The following is an 18,509-nucleotide window of genomic DNA, read 5'->3' on the forward strand; positions in this document are numbered from 1 at the left end:
CAGGCTGGAGTGCAGTGGCGCGATCTCGGCTCACTGCAAGCTCCGCCTCCCGGGTTCACGCCATTCTCCTGCCTCAGCCTCCCGAGTAGCTGGGACTACAGGCGCCCGCCAACACGCCCGGCTAATTTTTTGTATTTTTAGTAGAGACAGGGTTTCACCGTGTTAGCCAGGATGGTCTCGATCTCCTGACCTCGTGATCCGCCCGCCTCGGCCAATTTTTTTTTATTTATTTTTTTGAGCTGGAGTCTCGTTCTGTCAACAGGCTGGAGTGCAGTGGCGCGATCTCGGCTCACTGCAACCTCTGCCTCCAGGGTTCAAGCAATTCTCCTGCCTCAGCCTCCTGGGTAGCTGGGACTACAGGCATGCACCACCACACCTGGCTAATTTTTTGTATTTTTAGTAGAGATGGGGTTTCACCATGTTGGCCAGGATGGAGTCGATCTTCTGACCTCGTGATCCGCCTGCCTTGGCCTCCCAAAGTGCTGGGATTACAGGTGTGAGCCACCGTGCCTGGCCTTATTTTATTTTTTTGACAGAGTCTCACTCTGTCACCCAGGCTGGAGTGCAGTGGTGTGATCTCAGGTCACTGCAACCTCCACCCTCCTGGGTTCAAGCGATTCTCCTGCTTCAGCTTCTCAAGTAGCTGGAATTACAGGCACCCACCACAACGCCCGGCTAATTTTGTACTTTTAGCAGAGACGAGGTTTCACCATGTTGATCAGGCTGGTCTCAGACTTCTGACCTCAAGTGACCTGCCTGCCTCGGCCTCCCAAAGTGCTGGGACTACAGGCCTGAGCCACCACGCCTGGCCTATTTTATTTTATTTCATTTTTGAGACAGGGTCTTACTCTGTTGCCCAAGCTGGAGTGAGGTAGCACGATCATGGCTCACTGTGGCCTTGACCTCCCCGGGCTCAAGTCCCACCTAGGCCTCCTGGGACTACAGGCACGTGCCACCATGCCCAGCTAATTTATTTTGTTTTGTGTTGTTGTGATAGAGACAGGGTCCCACTATGTTGCCTAGGCTGATCTCAAACTCCCTGGGCTCTATCGCTTCTCGGCCTTTTGGCTAAGATCAAGTGTAGTATCAAACTCCCTGGGCTCATCCACTTGCCAATTAGTGGTGACAATTTAGGTCTTGTCTTATCTTGATGTGCCAGACATTACTCATCCATGTCATGTTTGGGGTGACAGAGACTACTGGTCTTGCTTTCTAGTTTGGGGTGACAGTGACTGGGGTCCTTTTGTCCAGGTTGAGCTGACAAAATTGAGCTGACAGTGATTGGGGCTCAGTTGTCCATTTAGGGGAGGCAGAGACTGGGATCAGTGGTCTAGTTTGGGGTGATAAGACCGGAAGTCAAGGCCCTGCCTCGGGGTAACAGAGATGGAGATACAGTTTCCCAGTTCAGGATGGCAGAGACTGCCTCGTTTGAGGGACAGAGACTCGGGGCTTAGTTGCGCAGCTGGAGGGATGAGGCTGAGGGGTGCCTGTTTTGGCTTGGGGCGGCAGGAGCTGTCATTTCAGTCCTCTAGCCTGGGGCGCAGAGTCCAGGGTGCTGGTCCCTTCTAAACATGGCTGAGCCTGAGAGTGCTGATGCCTGAATGTTCCTGGGACAACTGAGTCAAGGGTTTCCTGTACTCAGGTGTGGGGTCTCTGAGTGAGTGTGGCCAGCGGTGTGGAGCTTTGTGTGAAGGTCACTGAAGCTGGGAGTCTGGGTATTTGGAATGGAGGTGTCAAGAGGTCAGGGCCCCAGGACTCAGGACCCACTGGAGGAGTGCTTCATGTCTGTGACATGGAGGGCCAGTGTTTTCAAAGCACCTCCACACCTGTGGGTGGCAGTGATAGAGACCCCTGGGGGAAGATGGAGACTGGGGCTCTAATGGCTGGCCTAGGGGTCGCTGTGGCTGGGGCACAGGTATCCTTGGGATCTCTGGCCCTGGAGACCCACTGCCCTTTACTGAACACAAGAGGATCCTGTGGGTCTAAAGCCTAGTCTGGGCCGGGTGCGGTGGCTCACGCTTGTAATCCCAGCACTTTGGGAGGCTGAGGCAGGTAGATCGCCTGAGGTCAGGAGTTTGAGACCAGCCTGGCCAACGTGGTGAAACCCCATCTCTACTAAAAATACAAAAATTAGCTGGGGTGTGGTGTGCGCCTGCAATCCCAGCTACTTGGGAGGCTGAGGCAGGAGATTCGCTTGAACCTGGGAGGTGGAGGTTGCAGTGAACCAACATTGCACCACTGCACTCCAGCCTGGGCAACAGAGCGAGACTCCATCTCCAAAAAAAAAAATAAAATAAAATAAAATAAATAAAAATAAACCAGCTGGGCTGTAGTCCCAGCTAGTCCCGCCAAGGCAGGAGGATCCCTTGACGGCAGGAGTTCAAGACTAGCCTGGGCAACATAGTGAGACCCCAGCTCTAAAACAAAAAACAAAAAAATTAGCTGGGCAGGTGGCAACTGCCTGCAGTCCCAGCTATTCAGGAGGCTCAGGGAGGACCTCTTGATCCCAGGAGTTTGAGGCTGCAGTGAGCCATGATTGCACCATGATTGCACTCCAGCCTGGGTGACAGAGCAAGACCCTATCTCAAAAAAAAAAAAACCCTAGTTTGGGGGCAAATGGTTGGTTGTGGTAGTCAAGATGCATTGTTTATGGGTGACTAACACTGAGGACTCAGATTTTCACTTTGAAACGATGGATGCTGGGGCTCAAGATCCTGAATTTGGAGTGCCTGGAATTCCTCCTGCCCAGTTCTGGGCGCGTGTGAGCCCTTGTTCCTGTTTTGGGACACCCAACGCCCGGCTCTAGATGTCTGCAGTTGTGTGGCTTCGTCACTGAGGCCAGGGACGGGGGCTACTGACGCCCACATTAGTGACGACAGTGGGGGCCTACTGTCTAGATTAGAAGTGACTTCCTGCAGCATTTCACCTGTCATGTTTGGGGCGAGTCAGTTCAGAGACTCAGGTGTCAAGTCTAGGGTGACTGGTTTTGAGGTTTAGCGGTGACCGAGGTTGGCAGCCCACATGTTGATTTGGGGGTCCTACTGATTACCTTAGGGCTGACTGAAGTTTGGAGCTCACTTGCCTAGTTTGGGGGTCACTGAGCCTGGGTGCCCCAGGCCCTAGTTTTGGGGACGTCTGAGACTGGGAGGCCATATGCAAAGTGTGTGGGTGGGTGGCTGTGGAGCTCAGATGCCTATTTTGAGAGTGACTTTTTGTGGTTTTGCTGACCTTGAGGCCCTGAAGGTTAATTTAGGGGTGAGTGAAACTATGGGCCTGTATTCTTTTTTTTTTTTTTTTTTGGAAATGGAGTCTCACTCTGTCCCCCAGGTTGGAGTGCAGTGGCGCGATCTTGGCTCACTGCAACCTCTGCCTCCCCGGTTCAAACAATTCTCCTGCCTCAGCCTCCCAAGTAGCTGGGACTACAGGCGCACGCTGCTACACCCAGCTAATTTTTTTGTATTTTAGTAGAGACGGGGTTTCACTGTGTTGCCCAGGCTGGTCTCAAACTCTTGAGCTTAGGCAATCCGCCCGCCTTGGCCTCCCAAAGTGCTAGGATTACAGGCGTGGGCCACCATGCCCGGCCGGTGGGCCTGTATTCTAATCTGGGAACAAATTAAGGCTGGGACCCTAAATCTAAAATAGAGGTGACTTAGCATGATGTTCAGTTAGGGGGTTCTGAGGCTGGGGGTGTGGTTCAGAGCCCAAGTTTGGGGCTCAAATCCAAAATGCCTTAGATTGTGGGTAGTTGTGGCAAAACATTCAGATGTCTAGTGCAGGGGTGTATAATCCTGGCTGCCTAGATGTTGAGGTTGGGATGACCATTTGAGAGCCTGAACATCAATCTGGGGTGACAGCTGGGGCCCAGATGTCCCTCAGCAGATCCAGTGCCAAGCTGGGGTTGTGTCATCAGATGCCTCCTGGGAGTGTCACTCTCATGTATGAGAAGCCCATCTTTGGGAGGTTAAGAGAAGGCAATCAGATGTCTGGTTTGAGGGCTACTAGTTATGAGTTCCTAACATTTATATACAATTTAGGGCTCACTGAGTCACAAGACCTACTTGCCAGGGTTTGTGGTTCTTTGTACCTAGTTTGGGGTGATGGAGTTTGGGGTGTTGTTCCTTTTTTTTTTTTGAGACAGAGTCTTGCTCTGTCACCCAGGCTAGAGTGCAGTGGTGTGATCTCGGCTCACTGCAACCTCTGCCTCCCAGGTTCAAGCCATTCTTGTGCCTCAGCCTCCTGAGTAGCTGGGATTACAGGCACCCACCACAATGCCCAACTAATTTTTGTATTTTTAGTAGAGACAGGGTTTCGCCATGTTGGCCAGGCTGGTCTTGAACTCCTGACCTCAAGTGATCCGCCCACCTGGCCTCCCAAAGTGCTAGGATTACAGGTGTGAGCCACCGTGCCCGGCCCTGGGTGTTGTTCCTTAGTGTGGGAATGTCTGAGGATAATCACCCAGATACCTAGTTAGGGGTGACTGACACAGAGACTCAGATCCTCGGGGAGGCTCAATTACAATACACATCTGAGCTTTCACCCCCACTCATAAGAGTTAGAGACACAACCCCAGCTTGGCACTGGATCTGCTGAGGGACATCTGGGCCCCAGCTGTCACCCCAGATTGATGTTCAGGCTCTCAGATGGTCATCCCAACCTCAACATCTGGGCAGCCGGGATTATACACCCCTGCACTAGACATCTGAATGTTTTGCCACAAGAGTTAGAGACCATACCTGTTGTCCCAGTTACTTGGGAGGCTGAGGCAGGAGGATCACTTGAGCCTGGGAGGTTGAGGCTACAGTAAGCTGAGATCATGCCACTCCAGCTCCAGCCTGGGCAATAGAGCAAGACCCTGTCTTAAAAAAAAAGCCTGTATTAGGAGTGGCTTAAATTGTTTGTTTTTTTTTTTTGACAGAGTCTCGCTCACTCTGTCGCCCAGGCTGGAGTACAGTGGCGCGATCTCGGCTCATAGGAAGCTCCACCTCCCGGGTTCACGCCATTCTCCTGCCTGAACCTTCCGAGTAGTTGGGATTACAGGCGCCTGCCATCACGCCTGGCTAATTTTTTTTTTTTTTTTTTGTATTTTTAGTAGAGACAGGGTTTCACCGTGTTAACCAGGATGGTCTCAACCTCCTGACCTCATGATCCGCACGCCTCGGCCTCCCAAAGTGCTAGGATTACAGGTGTGAGCCACTTTGCCTGGCCCCCACCCTTTTTTTTTTTTTTTTTTTTTTCGGAAGAGGTCTCACTGTCGCCCAGACTGGAGTGCAGTGGTATCATCATAGCTCACTACAGCCTTGATCTCTCAAACTCAAGCAATCCTCCCGCTTCAGCCTCCTGAGTAGCTGGGATTAAGCCGTGCACTACCACGCCTAGCTATTTTATCTTTTGTAGAGATGAGGTCTTGGTATGCTACTCAGGCTGGCCTGCAACTCCTGGGCTCAAGGGATCCTCCTGCTTCGGCCTCCCAAAGTGCTGGGATTACAGGTGTAAACCACCGCGTCCGGCCTATTCTTGTCTGTTACCAGGTCCCTTAACATAGATTGAGGGCCCACCCCAGCAACTCAGGATAATCCCATCTCAAGATCCTTCATTTAATTGCATCTGAATAGACTCTTCCTGTAAGGTCACATTAGCAGGTTCTGGGGTTAGGATGTGGACATACTTTTTGGGGCGCCACCATCCAACCTACTGTGAGGGTGTTTGAGGCAGGTACTCTAAATCCCAAATTCAGGTCTCTCTGATTATGAGCTTCTCGGTGTTTGGATTAGGAAGACTGACCTTGAGGGTCAGCTCCACATACCTGATTTGGGGGTTCTTGACTTGCCTACTTCTGGGGGTAACAGCCTATGGCGTGCTTAGTGTAGGGTGACTGAAGTTTGGGGACAAGAGGGGTAGTTTGGAGATCTGAGCTTCAGTGCCACAGAGTCCTCCTAACTTTGGGGGTGTCTGAGGTTGGGAGGCTAGATGCTGAGTTCGTGGGGTAACTTAGAGGGGTCTCTAACTCTTATGAGTGGGGGTGAAAGCTCAGATGTGTATTGTAAGGGCAGGTGATGCTGGAATTCCAGGTGCCAAGTTGGGGGGCTTATAAAGCTGCTTGTTGACCGGGAGTGGTGGCTCATACCTGTTGTCCCAGTTACTTGGGAGGCTGAGGCAGGAGGATCACTTGAGCCTGGGAGGTTGAGGCTACAGTAAGCTGAGATCATGCCACTCCAGCTCCAGCCTGGGCAAGAGAGCAAGACCCTGTCTTAAAAAAAAAAAAAAAAAAGGCCAGGCGCAGTGGCTCACGCCTGTAGTCCCAGCACTTTGGGAGGCCGAGGCGGGCAGATCACCAGGTCAGGAGATCGAGACCATCATGGCTAACACGGTGAAACCCCATCTCTACTAAAAATACAAAAAAATAGCCAGGTGTCACGGTGGCTCACACCTGTGATCCCAGCACTTTGGGAGGCTGAGGCAGGCAGATCATGAGGTCAGGAGATCGAGACCATCCTGGCTAACACAGTGAAACCCTGTCTCTACTAAAAATACAAAAAAATTAGCCAGGTGTGGTGGTGGGCACCTGTAGTCCCAGCTATTCGGGAGGCTGAGGCAGGAGAATGGCGTGAACCCAGAAGGCAGAGCTTGCAGTGAGCCGAGATCACGCCACTGCACTCCAGCCTGGGCTACAGAGCGAGACTCCGTCTCAAAAATAAATATATAAATAAATAAATAGCCAGGCATGGTGGTGGGCACCTGTAGTCCCAGCTGCTCAGGAGGCTGAGGCAGGACAATAGCGTGAACCCAGGAGGCGGAGATTGCAGTGAGCTGAGATGGCGCCGCTGCATTACAGCCTGGGCGACAGGGAGACTCCGTCTCAAAAAAAAAAAAAAAAAAAAAAAAAAAAAAAAAAAGGTGGTTGGTCCACATGCATAGGTTAGGGTGACCAATGAGTCTGGACACAAGGTTTAGGGGTGATGCTACGTAGAGACCTACATGACTAGTGTTAAGGTGACTTGCTGGGGCATTTCTGAGGTTCCTTGGTTTAGTGGAAACTGAGTCTGGGGAGCCAGATGTCTAGTTTGGGGGAGCCTTAGGGTTGGTGAGGCCCAGATCCTCATTTTGACTTGAGTCTGAGGATCCAGTTGTCACGTTTGGGGTTGCCCAGTTTAAGGGTGTCTGAATTTCAGTCCCATTTTCTAGTTCGTATGTGTTGAGAATGGGGTCACATGCTGAGTGGGTGATAGCAGCTGGGGCCTATTTTTGTAGATCGTGGGTGGTGTATCTTGGGGTCCTGATGAGGTTCAATGAGGAAAGTCTAGTTTAGGTGTGCCAAATGTGGGGCCCCAACGTCTAACTTGGGAGTGACAGTATGGGGGAATAAATGCCTAGTTTGGGGGGGCTTGTGGTTACTGATGCTTATTTTGGGGTGATTGAGCTAAGGTCCATTTCCCTTATTCTCTGTCTTGGGCTGGAGGACTTGTTTGGGGGTGAATGGAGCTGGGCCCCAGAATCCTCATTTTGGGGTGTCTGGGGCTAGGCTGGGTTATCACCTTCTGTGTTTGTGAGTCCAGGTAGCCATTCACTCGGCCTGGGGTGATCCAGGCCCATGTCTAGCTCTGATCCCAGGGGTCTTCAGTCCATGTGAGGGCTTCAGAGGGAGGGTAGGGGTTCGAAGTCCTGGTTTGTGGGTATCTAGATGCCTCCTTTAGGGAATCTCAGACTAGGGTCCTGAGGTCCTAGGGATCTAGTCCCAGGGGCTGGGGGAGCCAACCCCAGTGCTACCCCCCAAGGCTAGGCCTCTCCTGGGGGTGTTCGGGGAGGCAGTCCATTTGTGGGTGACCGACTTGGGGGAATAGGTGGTCCTGGTGGGGACTGATCGGGGCTAGGCGTGGTGGGGGTGGGGGCGCTGCTGCGCGGAGCCGGCTGAGCCCCCGGGGCTGGCTGCAGCGGGGGTTCCCGCGGGAAGCGGAGCGCGGCGGGGCAGCCGTCGGCGGGAGGGCGAGCGCCGGAGTGACAGGAGAGGAAGAAAAATGGGCCGAGAAATCAGAGTGGACGCGCGGGGGGCGCGAGTCCGGGAGCCGGCGGCGGCGGCGGCGACGGGCGGGGTCCGTGCTCTCTGCCTCGGGGGACGCCGCCCCCTCGCCTTCCCGAATCCCCGCCCTTGGAGGCCGGGGCCGGCGATCCGACCCCCTCCCCTAATTCCAATCCTGCACCCTCTCCCAGCCACTCCCGCCTTGTTCCAGTCCCGCCACTCCCATCTTCCAGGTCCCCTCTCGCGTCCCCGACGGCCCCCTCCCGCTTTCTCTTTTCCTTCGGGGACTTCTATTCACGTTCTCCGCGTTCCGAGCCCTCCCCGCCGCATTCTCCTGCCCACTCCGCCTGCGTTCTAGCTGAGCCACCCACGTTCTAAACTGGCTCTGCGACCGAACCCCGTTCCCCTCCATTCCCTGAGCCCCCTCCCCTTTCCTGAATCTGTCCCTGCCTTCCAGTCGTCTTTTCTCAGCAGCCCCCGGGATCCCCCCCACGTCCCCTCCAAAGGTTTTAAGCGGAAATGGGGCGCGCGGCGGCGGGGGAGGGGCGGGGCGGGGGCGGCGGCCAATGGAGCGGGAAGCAGGACAAATGAGGCCCGGCCCGCGCGGCCGACAGGCCCCTCCATCTTCCCATTAGCGCCTAATGGCCCCCCCGCCGCCGCCTGATGAAGATTTATCGGCCCCGGAACCCCCGCCCCTCCGCCCCCGGGCTCCCCGCGCCCGCCAGGCCTCGCCCCGCCCCCGCCCGCGCGGACACCTGATGAAGCCGTCACCGCGGGGGAAGGGGGCGCCCGAGATGTCTCTCGGCCGAGACCCGACGAGACAGGCGCGCAGAGACGCCGAGGGGCGGCGAGGAGAAAGTTCCGGGGCCGCGGAGTCGGGGTCCTCGAGACGGAGTGGAGGGGAGGGTCTGACCCGCAGCCGAGGAAGCTCCCAACTGTGAATCCAACCCTAGTGCTGTGTCCAAGAGTCCGGCGCGGGTGGGAGAGGGGGGCGGCTGCCCCGAAGGACCAGGCAGGGTTTTCAGGCATCCGAGGGAGGTTAGAGGTGGGGGCCCGGAAGCCGGGTCCTGCGACAGAAGTGGACTCCCGACCAAGCTGGGACCAGGAGGGGCGGGGACCTGGACTCAGGGGTCTGAGGGAGGAAGCTGTGGGGTGGCCCGGACTCCTGGGTGTGACGGAGGAGGGAGGGGCGGGAGGCCTGGACTCCTGGGTCTGAGGGAGGAGGGGCTGGGGGCCTGGACTCCTGGGTCTGAGGGAGGAGGGGCTGGGGGCCTGGACCCCTGGGTCTGGGAGAGGAAGGTCTAGGGGCCTGGACTCCTGGGTCTGAGGGAGGAGGGGCTGGAGGCCTGGACTCCTGGGTCTGAGGGAGGAGGGGCTGGGGGCCTGGACTCCTGGGTCTGAGGGAAGAGACTGCTGGGGCCTGGATTCCTGGGCCTAATGGAGGAGGGGCTGGGAGCCTGGACTAGGTCTTGGGGGAAGAGGAAGCTGGGGTTTTAGACTCCTGGGTCTGAGGGAGGAGGGGCTGGGGCCTGGAATCTGGGGCCTGGGGGAAGGAGGAGGCTGGGAGCCTCCACTCCTGGGCTCTAGGCCGGGAGCTTGGCTCTGGGGGGCTGGGTTGGGAGGCCCCTGATTGATTTCTGTTTACTGGCTGTCCCCGCAGGCGGAAGAGCGAATCGCGCCCCATCCATCAACAGGCTCGCAGCCTCCCTAATAAAAACATTTTACTCCTAAATGATCTCGAACTAATTAACTCAAAGTGTTAATTAAAGTTTGCGCAGACAGCATTGTCATCAGGGAGGGCGGTGGATCCATCTTCCTGAGAAAGAGACAGGGTTTGGGGGGGCTCCCATCCCCCTCACTGCTGAGCCCTGTCCACTGCTCCGCCCTGTGGCCTCCAACCTCCCCTGGGGGCTCTCCGCATCTGTCCCCACTCTCAAGCTCTTCTCTGAGCTCTTCACTGGTCTGGCTCTCCCATCTCTCACTGTCAGCCTGTCTCTGAGTTTCTGTGTCTCTGTCTCTTGCCAGAATGCTGCGTCCCCAGGGTTTCCACCTCCGGCTCATGTGGTGCTTTTATGTGTCTATGCGTTGGGGTTATGTGTGTGGACCACGTATATGTGTCAGAGTTTGTATGGGACACACATCTATGTCAGAGGAGATGCATGGTGGCTTGTGTGTGCACATGTGTGTTTGAACCCGGGGTGTATGTGTTAAGAGTTTGCATGGGCACAGGCATGTATGAGCCCAGAGCTGTATATGTGTCTGAACATGTGGTCCATACAGAAAGGCAGGCTGTGGGACCCGACCCGGTGTCCCTCAGATAGTGTTTGAGGACCTCTAGGGGCCCCTTGCTTGGCAGGCCAGGCAGGAGCAGGGGCTGTAGGTGCACTGGGTGGGCAAGGGACCAAGCTCAAGTTCACTGGGCCCCTCTCCCCTTCCCCCCTCTCCTATAGTCCACCGCCGGCAGGGCCAGGGAGCCCAGGCCAGGACAGGCCACCAGGCCATGGGCACTGGTGGGGTGGCTGGCTGGGCGGCCCCAGTGTGAGCTCATATATCAGGGCTGACAGGCTCCAAAAGCCCCGGAATTAAAACCTAAATCGAATATTGATCACCCGCTCCGGCCGTGGCGCCCACGACGCCCCCCCCAGCTCCCTCGTGCTTGCTCCCTGCTCCCTGGTTCTCAGGCGTCACCGCTGTCCTGTCTCTCTGTCTTTCTTGCCTCCTCTCTCCCCAGCTTCTCCACACCCAGGCCTTCCTCTAGTGGCCCCAGCAGGTGCCCCCTCAGGCAGAGACAGAGACAGAGGCTGAGAGAGACACAGGGACATGCAGATGCAGAAAAGAGACCCAGACACAGAAATAGTTCAACACAGACCTGCAGACAGACCCAGAGCAGGCAACACACAGACAGACAGACAGACACAGCACACAGTCATCCACAGCCACACCCCAAAAGTCACACTGATACTCACACACACCACACAAAAATGCTGCCCACAGGACGCACATACAGATAGTGCCAGACAGACAGGCAGGCAGACAGATACCCAGAGGCCCACAGAGTTACCGTCACACGCAGGGTCACTGAGACCTGAGTGTAGTGACACAGGGACAATTGCAAAGCAAGTTACACCATGGGCAGAGTGAGACAGAAGATACACAGTCATATATGCAGGCAGACACAGAGACACACTGAGCTCCCGAATGGCAGGGAACACACTCCCTGTCTGCCCATTTGCACTGATCCTGACACAGCGGCCACCTCCCTCTGACTCAGCCCCCAGACACCACCCCCACTCTTGGATCAAGAACCCAGAAAGCCCCGCTGCATGGGGAGGAGGCTCCTAGACCTCATCCCCCAAATCTGAGCAGCCCCTTCCATGTCCCAAAGGTCCGGGCTGGTTCAGGAAGGTAGCTGGAGAGATGGACCCCAGAGAGGGCAAGGATTCCCCAGCCAGAGAGGGACAGGGACAGGGACAGGGCCAAAGTCATGCTGTCCAGGGAAGGCCCAGGGATCCAGGGTTCTAGTCTCTGAGACCACCTGTAGGATTGAGGCGAGACAGTGGGAATAACTTCCCCAGACCACTAGGGCTGGGGCTCCCCAGAGTGAGCAGGGGTGCTGCCCCACCCCCACCCCCACCCTGAGGCTTCCCGGCTGGGGCGGGCAGCATCGGAGGCGGGTGGTGGCGGCTGCCTGGGAGAAGATGAATCTTTCATGAGTGATTTGCGGCCGCCTCTTCTCGTCCCGTGTTGTTTAATGTTTCAATTTGGGCGAAAGCAAAACATTCAATCAGGCGGATTAAGTGCGTAATGCGTCTCATCGCTCAATCTGTCGCCTCCGCCGGGCAGCCCACCGGGTGGGGGGGGGAGGCTGGGAGGGGGTGGCAGGCAGAGACCCCGGCCAGGGGAGCCTGTTCCCCAGCACCTCTCCTAGGCTTTGCCACACGGAGCCCCTCAGCCTGGAATCCCCGCCGGGCTCCAGGCTCCCCCCACATACCGCTCTCTGCTTCATCTCCGGGTGTCCACTTGGCTTGGGGAGCCCTGATTTCTCCGCATCCCTCTGTCTCTCTGTGTGTGACCACCTCTCTCTCTCTCTGTCCACCTCTTTCTTCTGGGTGTGTCTGCTGTTCCCTCCGATGTCCGTCTGTCTCTCCGTGAGTGCCTGCCCTTGTCCCTGTCCACCTGTCCTCTTCGCTGCCTGTTCTCTGGGTTTTCTCCCTCCTTTAGACCTAGCCCCCGTCCCTCTGTCACTGTCCATCTGTCCATATGGCTCCCGCCCTGTCTCTTCTACTGTCTGTACCCAGGTCTCGCCAGCCCACCTCTGTCTGTCCAAGAGTCTCTCTGTCACCCTCACCCTCTGCCTGCCGTCTGCTGCAGACCCCCTGTGTCCTCCAGTCCATCTCCAGTTCTAGCCCCGAAGTCACTCCCCGGTCTCTCTCTTTCTTCTCCACCAAGGTCTGAGTCCTCAATCCTGTTGGCCTGACCCCAGCCCACTTCTCTATTCATCTTTGTCCCTGTCTGTGTCTGCCTGTCTGTCCACCCATCTCCTCCTTCTCTCTTCCCTCCTCTCTCTCTCCCTCTCCCCTGTCTCTGCTCCCACTTGGGTCAGTGCCTCTGGCTTCCCTCCTTGACCTGTCAGTTCCCTGTCCCTGGTCTGGCCTAATCTCCATGTCCACTAGGGGGCAGCAGGCGCAGGCTTTTCTGGAGGGGAGGCTGCCGATGGCACAGGGGCTTCCCAGCCAGCCCTGTTACTTACTTGTCTGCTGACCATCCTGTCCATGGGGTGTCCCAGCCCCACCCCCTCCTCCCTCAGACCCAGGAATCCAGGGCCCCACCCCTCCTCCCTCAGGCCCAGGGGTCCAGGCCCCCAGCCCCTCCTCCCTCAGACCCAGGAGTCCAGGCCCCCAGCCCCTCCTCCCTCAGACCCAGGAGTCCAGGCCCCCAGCCCCTCCTCCCTCAGACCCAGGAGTCCAGGCCCCCAGCCCCTCCTCCCTCAGACCCAGGAGTCCAGGACCCCACCACCACCCTCCCTCAAACTCAGGAGTCCAGGTCCTCAGGCCCTCCTCCCTCAGACCAGGAGTCCAGGCCCCCAGGCCCTCCTCCCTCAGACCCAGGAGTCCAGGCCCCCAGCCCCTCCTCCCTCAGACTCAGTGGGTCCAGGCCCCAGCCCCTCCTCCCTCAGACCCAGGAGCCCAGGATCTGAGACCATCCTCCCTCAGACCCAGGAGTACAGGTCCTGGGTCATCTTCTCTCTCAGAACCCAGGGGTCCTATCCTCTACCCGCCTCCTCTCTCTTCCTCCCAGGCAGCCTGTGACCTGCTCAGGGATAAATGGAGATTTCAGCTGGGGACTGACAGGCACTAACCAGAAATGTTGTCACCATTGCCTGCTGCTGAGACCCAAGGGGCTGGGAGACCAGGTACCCATAGCATGTGCAGGCACACGGACAGGGACACGAACAGATCGTGTGTGTGTGTGTGTGTGTGTGTGTGTGTCCAGGAAACACAAATGTAATGGGATATGGGATTCAGTCAACATGCAAGGACACACACAGACACCAGCCAGCACACATGCACACCAGAACTCAGGGACACACACACACACACACACTCACACTCACACACACACACACACACACTCACACACACACATACACACACGCCGAGCTTCTCCCCATTCAGGGCAACTGACTTTGGGGACAGCATAGGTAGGACAGGAGGGTCTCCCCAAACTCTCATCTCCAGATCTGCCCTCAGCCCCAACCCCTCAGCCTTTGCCCTTCTCCTGGCACCCTTGCCCCTTCCTCCCCACTTCCTGGCAGGTTCTCAGCCTCTTGGCCCCTCTCCTACCCTCTGCCCCCCACCCCTCCACTCTGCCTCTCTGGCCTCTCCTCTGCCAGGCTCGCTTTTCTCTGTTGCTCATGCTCCCCACACCCTTCAGCCCCTCTCCCCAATTCCCTAAGTTCCTGTTTCTTAGCCTCTCACTTCTGTGTGTCTGTCTGTCTGTCATCAGTTTCTGCTGCCCAGTCCTCCATCTGTCTTTTTCTCTGAATTGTCTTTGTCCATTTCTTTGCTCCTCTGTAGCCAGTTAGTAACATCTGGGGTTTTCTCTCTGAGCCACTCTGAATTTTTCTCTCTGTAGCCCTTTCTTAGGGTGTCTCTGCTCTCTGAGTCTCTCTGAATGTCTCTGTCAGTCCCTGTGTCTCTCTATAACTCTAGGCTTTGCAGTCTTCAAGTTTCTCTCCATGTCTCTGCATCTCTGCATCTCTCTTCTCTCTCCCATCTCTCTCACTGTTTCTCTCTGTCTCCCTGTCTCTGTCTCTCTGTCCATCCATCTCTCTCTCTCCCAGCCCCTCCCTCCCTCCCCCTCTCTCCCTCTCTGTCTCACTCTTCGCCTCTCTTTTCTCTCTCAAGTGTTTTCAATTTTATTCTGAGTGGAATTAACTACCCCTGATGTCAAATTGCCGCCGAAATCGATAATAATATCTTTACAAAAGAGGATATTCTTCTCTCGGAGAACGGCCTCTGAAAAATGGAAAATTTAGTCGAAATTGATTCATTACTTGACACTTTATAGAACGGCTGCGTATTGATCGCACCTGTCATGTCCCATCTCCCCTAATCGAAGCTGAAGGCCGGCTCCGATGCCTGCTATTTTTCATAATTCCACCGCAGCCGACAGCTCCACAAACACCACCGCTCGCTCAGCCTCCGCCTCCCCGGGCCGGCCGCCACTGCGCGCCCTCGGCCTGGCCCTGGCCCCGCCGGCCGCACTGCACGGCCGTCCCTCCGTCCATCTGCTCACCAATTCTGCAGACGCCCTGTGTCCGTCCTCCCCTCCTTCCTGGCCACTCTCCCCTTCTGTCTGTCTGTCCCTCCTGCCCCAGCCCCGAGCCCTAAGTCTGTCTGTCTGTCCTTTTCTTGGACCAGCCCCCACATCTGTCCCCAGTCTTCCAACACCCTCGCCCATCCTTTCCCTCACCCTTGTCTGTCTGTCTGAATTCCCGCCCCCAGGCACACGCCCTGGCTGGCTGCCTCCCCCTGCTCTCCTGGCTCCCATCTGTCCTGTGTCTGTCCATCTGCCCTCCTTGCACCTTGTTTGTCCCAGGCCTTCATCCTTCTACCTTCCAGGCCCCTCTCAGTCCATCTTCTCCTACCCGGGATAGGGGGTGGGGAGAGGGAGGGGTGGTCATGCTGTTTGTTTGCACCCCTCTCCCAGCTGACTGGACTCCCCCATTCCCTCTGCTCTCCCCGACATCCACAGCAGCGTGGCTTGGCCCAGCTCCAGCCCCGGCTCCCCTGGGACTCCCCGTCTTTCTCCCTAGCCCCTCTCTGCCTGGTTTCTCCTCACCTCCCTCCCTCCCTCCTCTCTTTAACGTCCTCTCCCTGCCTCCCTCCTCCCCCTCCCTCCCTCCCTGCCTCCTCCCCAGGCCCTGTGGGCTAGGCTTTGCCCTCAGCAGGGACCCAGAGATGAATCAGGCACAGGCCCTGCCCACAGGGAGCCTCAAGCCCCGAGGGATCGGGGATGGTGGGCAGTCACACTGGGCCAGAGGACACAGTGGTAGGGTGGGCCCTGCTCTGGGAGGACGCAGCGCCGTGTAGGCAGGGCGCTTGTCTGCGAAAGCTCCTAGTCTAATACGGAGGCAGGGGGGAGGGCAGGGCGGCCTGGTGGTTAAGAACACAGACCCCTCGGCCAGGCTGCTTGGCTCCAGGTCCCCTTCAATGCTAACTAGCTGTGTGACAGTCAGCAAGTGATCCTGTGCCTCAGTTTCCTCATCAGTAAAGTGGGGGTGACGCTTATAACAGCATCTACCTTTTAGAGTTGTGCCATGAGACTTGCTTGAATTAATCTGTGTATAGAGTTTAGGCCAGTGCCGGGCACCAGGCAAATCCCATTAAATGGTCCTTGTCATGACTATTGACATGCTGGGATTTGGGCCCCATTCAACCTCCCCCACCCACACCACCCCTACCTCCCCTTTTGCTCTTGTGGTTCCGGGAGGGCTGCAATGGTGGGGAGGGAGTTGAGATGGAATCTTGGGGTGGGGGGCTCCTGGTTTCACCCTCTGTCACCTTTAGTGCTTTCAGCTGCACCAGCAGGCATCTTTGTTAAAAGCAATCTCGAGAGAGCCGACAGCCCTCACGGAGGGGTCCTCTTGCTCTTGGGGGTTTCAAGAGTCTAGCGGATATTATAGACCCCAGAGGTATGCTCTCTCCTTCATGGGTAATAAATTCAGTCCACTGGGTGTTAGAAGCTGGTGAGGGTATTCTCCTGCTCCCTCTCTCTCTGTCTCCCCCTCTCCTAGGGGGCATTAAACACCCTGAGGGCGTCCTCTCTCAGTAGGGTATTAACTACAGTCTTCTGCTGCTGCAGCCTCCCTGGGGATGTTAAGTACAGCTTAATGATCCCCCTCCTGTGAGATGCTTCCTTCAGCCAAGTAGGCAGTGTTGGCAACACTGCTAACGAGGGAACGTGTGCCCCTGCCGGCCGTGGGGGTGCTGTGCAGTGAGGGGTCTCTTTCACTGAGCACCTACTATGTGCTTTACACAGCACTGCACGCTGTGGTCTCCTTCTCACGAATCCTCTCGAACCCTAGGACTCAGAGAGGGAGCATAAATTACCCCAAAATGCACAGCCCCCACAGTTGTTCCAGAAATCAAGATGGTGTCTTCTGGGGGTGGGGGGTGCTGAGGGTGTTCTAAACAGTCAGACGGGTGCTGTTCCCATTCCTACCAGTGTGTGGGATGCACAGGGCAATGGATCCTGGCCCCCCTATCCCGGCCCCAAGAGCATCAGAGCTCTCCTTGGGGGGATCCTCCCCACCCTCTGATTGGGCATTGCAAGCCCCTCAAAGGTGTTAACATTACAGTCCGGGTGTTTCTGACACCTGGGGACGTTTTCCTGTCTCCCAGAGGGGCGTGGTTTAGAGATAAAGTCTTAAAGCCCCATTGACTGATGGTCTTTACTATCTTAAGGGTGTCCCTCACATTCCAAAGATGTTCTATTTTCCAGTAGGGTGTCGTGTATGGTGTGATAAACTGTATCTCTCCAGAGGATGTCCTACCTTACTGAAGGGTGTTATCTACAGTCAATTGAGCTCTTTCGGCTTAGAAGGTGTTCTGTCCCTCTTCACAGGGGTTTAATGGTCATGAAATGCATTCCAGTTGGTGTACTTGAAGCCTTGATGGTGTCCCAGCTCTCTTGAAGGGTGTAGCCAAGGAGTCGTATCTACCCAGAGGGTGTCACCTTTCTCCCAAAGGGTGTCCTGTGTGGGAGGAGTCCTGCCCTACAGAGGGTGTTCCGGAACCTCCTCCTTGGCTTTCAGAGCCAGGCACTGGGCAGGTAGAGGGGGGATGCTCTCTGTAGTGTGCTGGCTGTTACAGATACACTCAGAGATAGACACAGATACACATACACAGACCTGCCATCTATACACGCGGCACACACGTGCGTACCGTAATACAGGAAGTGGGAACACACGACCCATACATGGAGACATTCAGGCACACGCACAGAAACATATGCACACTGTAGCTGGTGACCTGTGTTCAAGTAGGCTGTGGACAGTCCCGGGGCTGTTATGGACACCCAGAGGACCATGGCTCTGGGGAAAAGGGTCGTAAATGGAGCCCAGTGAAGCCTGTTGGCTCCTTGAAAGAATGTTCCCTTTCAGACAAGTGAAGGTACAGGCAAGTGAAGGAATTCTTGTTTTCTGGCAAAATTCTTAATATTTTTAATGAGATTATTCGGAAGCAGCAAGCTCACAGCAAATGCGTGTTTACTTGGTACTTGGTGCGGTACCAGCTGTGCTCCACGTGCCCTGCGATTTAACCCTCCCAACCACTCTAGGAGGGAGGTCATTATTGTCCCATTTTGCAGATGAGCAAACTTGAGGCTCCGGACGTTTAGCGACTTGCCTGAGTGAGTGGTGAGCGGGAGTGAGGCTGAACCCTGTCAGGCAGGGCTGAAGTTCTCCTCTAGCCTCTCAGCACCTCGGTCTCAGCACCTGGGCGCTGGTGGGGTTGGTGAGATCCCACAGAGCTGTCCTGGCCCCCGTATATCCACCTGGGGACTGCTGTGTTGCCGTGAGGCCTATTTTCCCCTCTGGGAGTAGGAGCCTCCAGGGGCTGCCCAGGTGAGAGCTGCCTTTCCCCAGAGAAGGTGGTGTGGGGCTTGGCGGGGTGGAGCCTGACCTGGGAATGGGAAATAAATGTCGGGGGGTTGGGGAGTGGAAGCAGGAGAGAGGGCAGGGTGAGGGGCAAGGGGCGAAGGGCAAGGGGCAAGGGAGGGGATAGGAGGGTAGACAGTGAGGGTGAGGGTCAGGTTGGGCCAGGAGGTCCGGCCGGGAGCTGAACTGTGGGTATGACCTGCCCTGAGGCTGGTCGATATTGACTTGTTATTTCAATGGGAGCAGATCCGGCTGGGCGGGGCCCTTCCCTGTCACTGCAGGTGTGCGTGTGTATGCCTGTGACCTTGTGGGCGTGTGAAGGGGAGTGTCAGT

The 18,509-nt window shown here is 56.3% G+C and overlaps 1 protein-coding gene and 1 pseudogene across 2 annotated transcripts in view; one reads left to right on the forward strand and one right to left on the reverse strand.

The window, feature by feature from the left end:
- The first annotated feature begins 1,048 nt into the window (after positions 1-1,048).
- Positions 1,049-1,197, forward strand: LOC129467176 (uncharacterized; annotated as a pseudogene).
- A 16,521-nt stretch (positions 1,198-17,718) lies between these two features.
- ARHGEF1 (Rho guanine nucleotide exchange factor 1) overlaps positions 17,719-18,509 on the reverse strand; it is a 47,038-nt gene continuing 46,247 nt past the window's right edge. For both annotated transcript variants that reach the window (XM_055250134.2, XM_055250132.2), the window contains one exon: positions 17,719-18,201. In XM_055250134.2, the coding sequence (XP_055106109.1) occupies positions 18,101-18,201 (101 nt within the window). In that variant the 3' untranslated portion in view covers positions 17,719-18,100. The remainder of the gene's footprint in view (positions 18,202-18,509) is intronic.

This window comes from Symphalangus syndactylus, chromosome 17, assembly GCF_028878055.3.
Source record: "Symphalangus syndactylus isolate Jambi chromosome 17, NHGRI_mSymSyn1-v2.1_pri, whole genome shotgun sequence".
NCBI lineage: Eukaryota > Metazoa > Chordata > Mammalia > Primates > Hylobatidae > Symphalangus > Symphalangus syndactylus.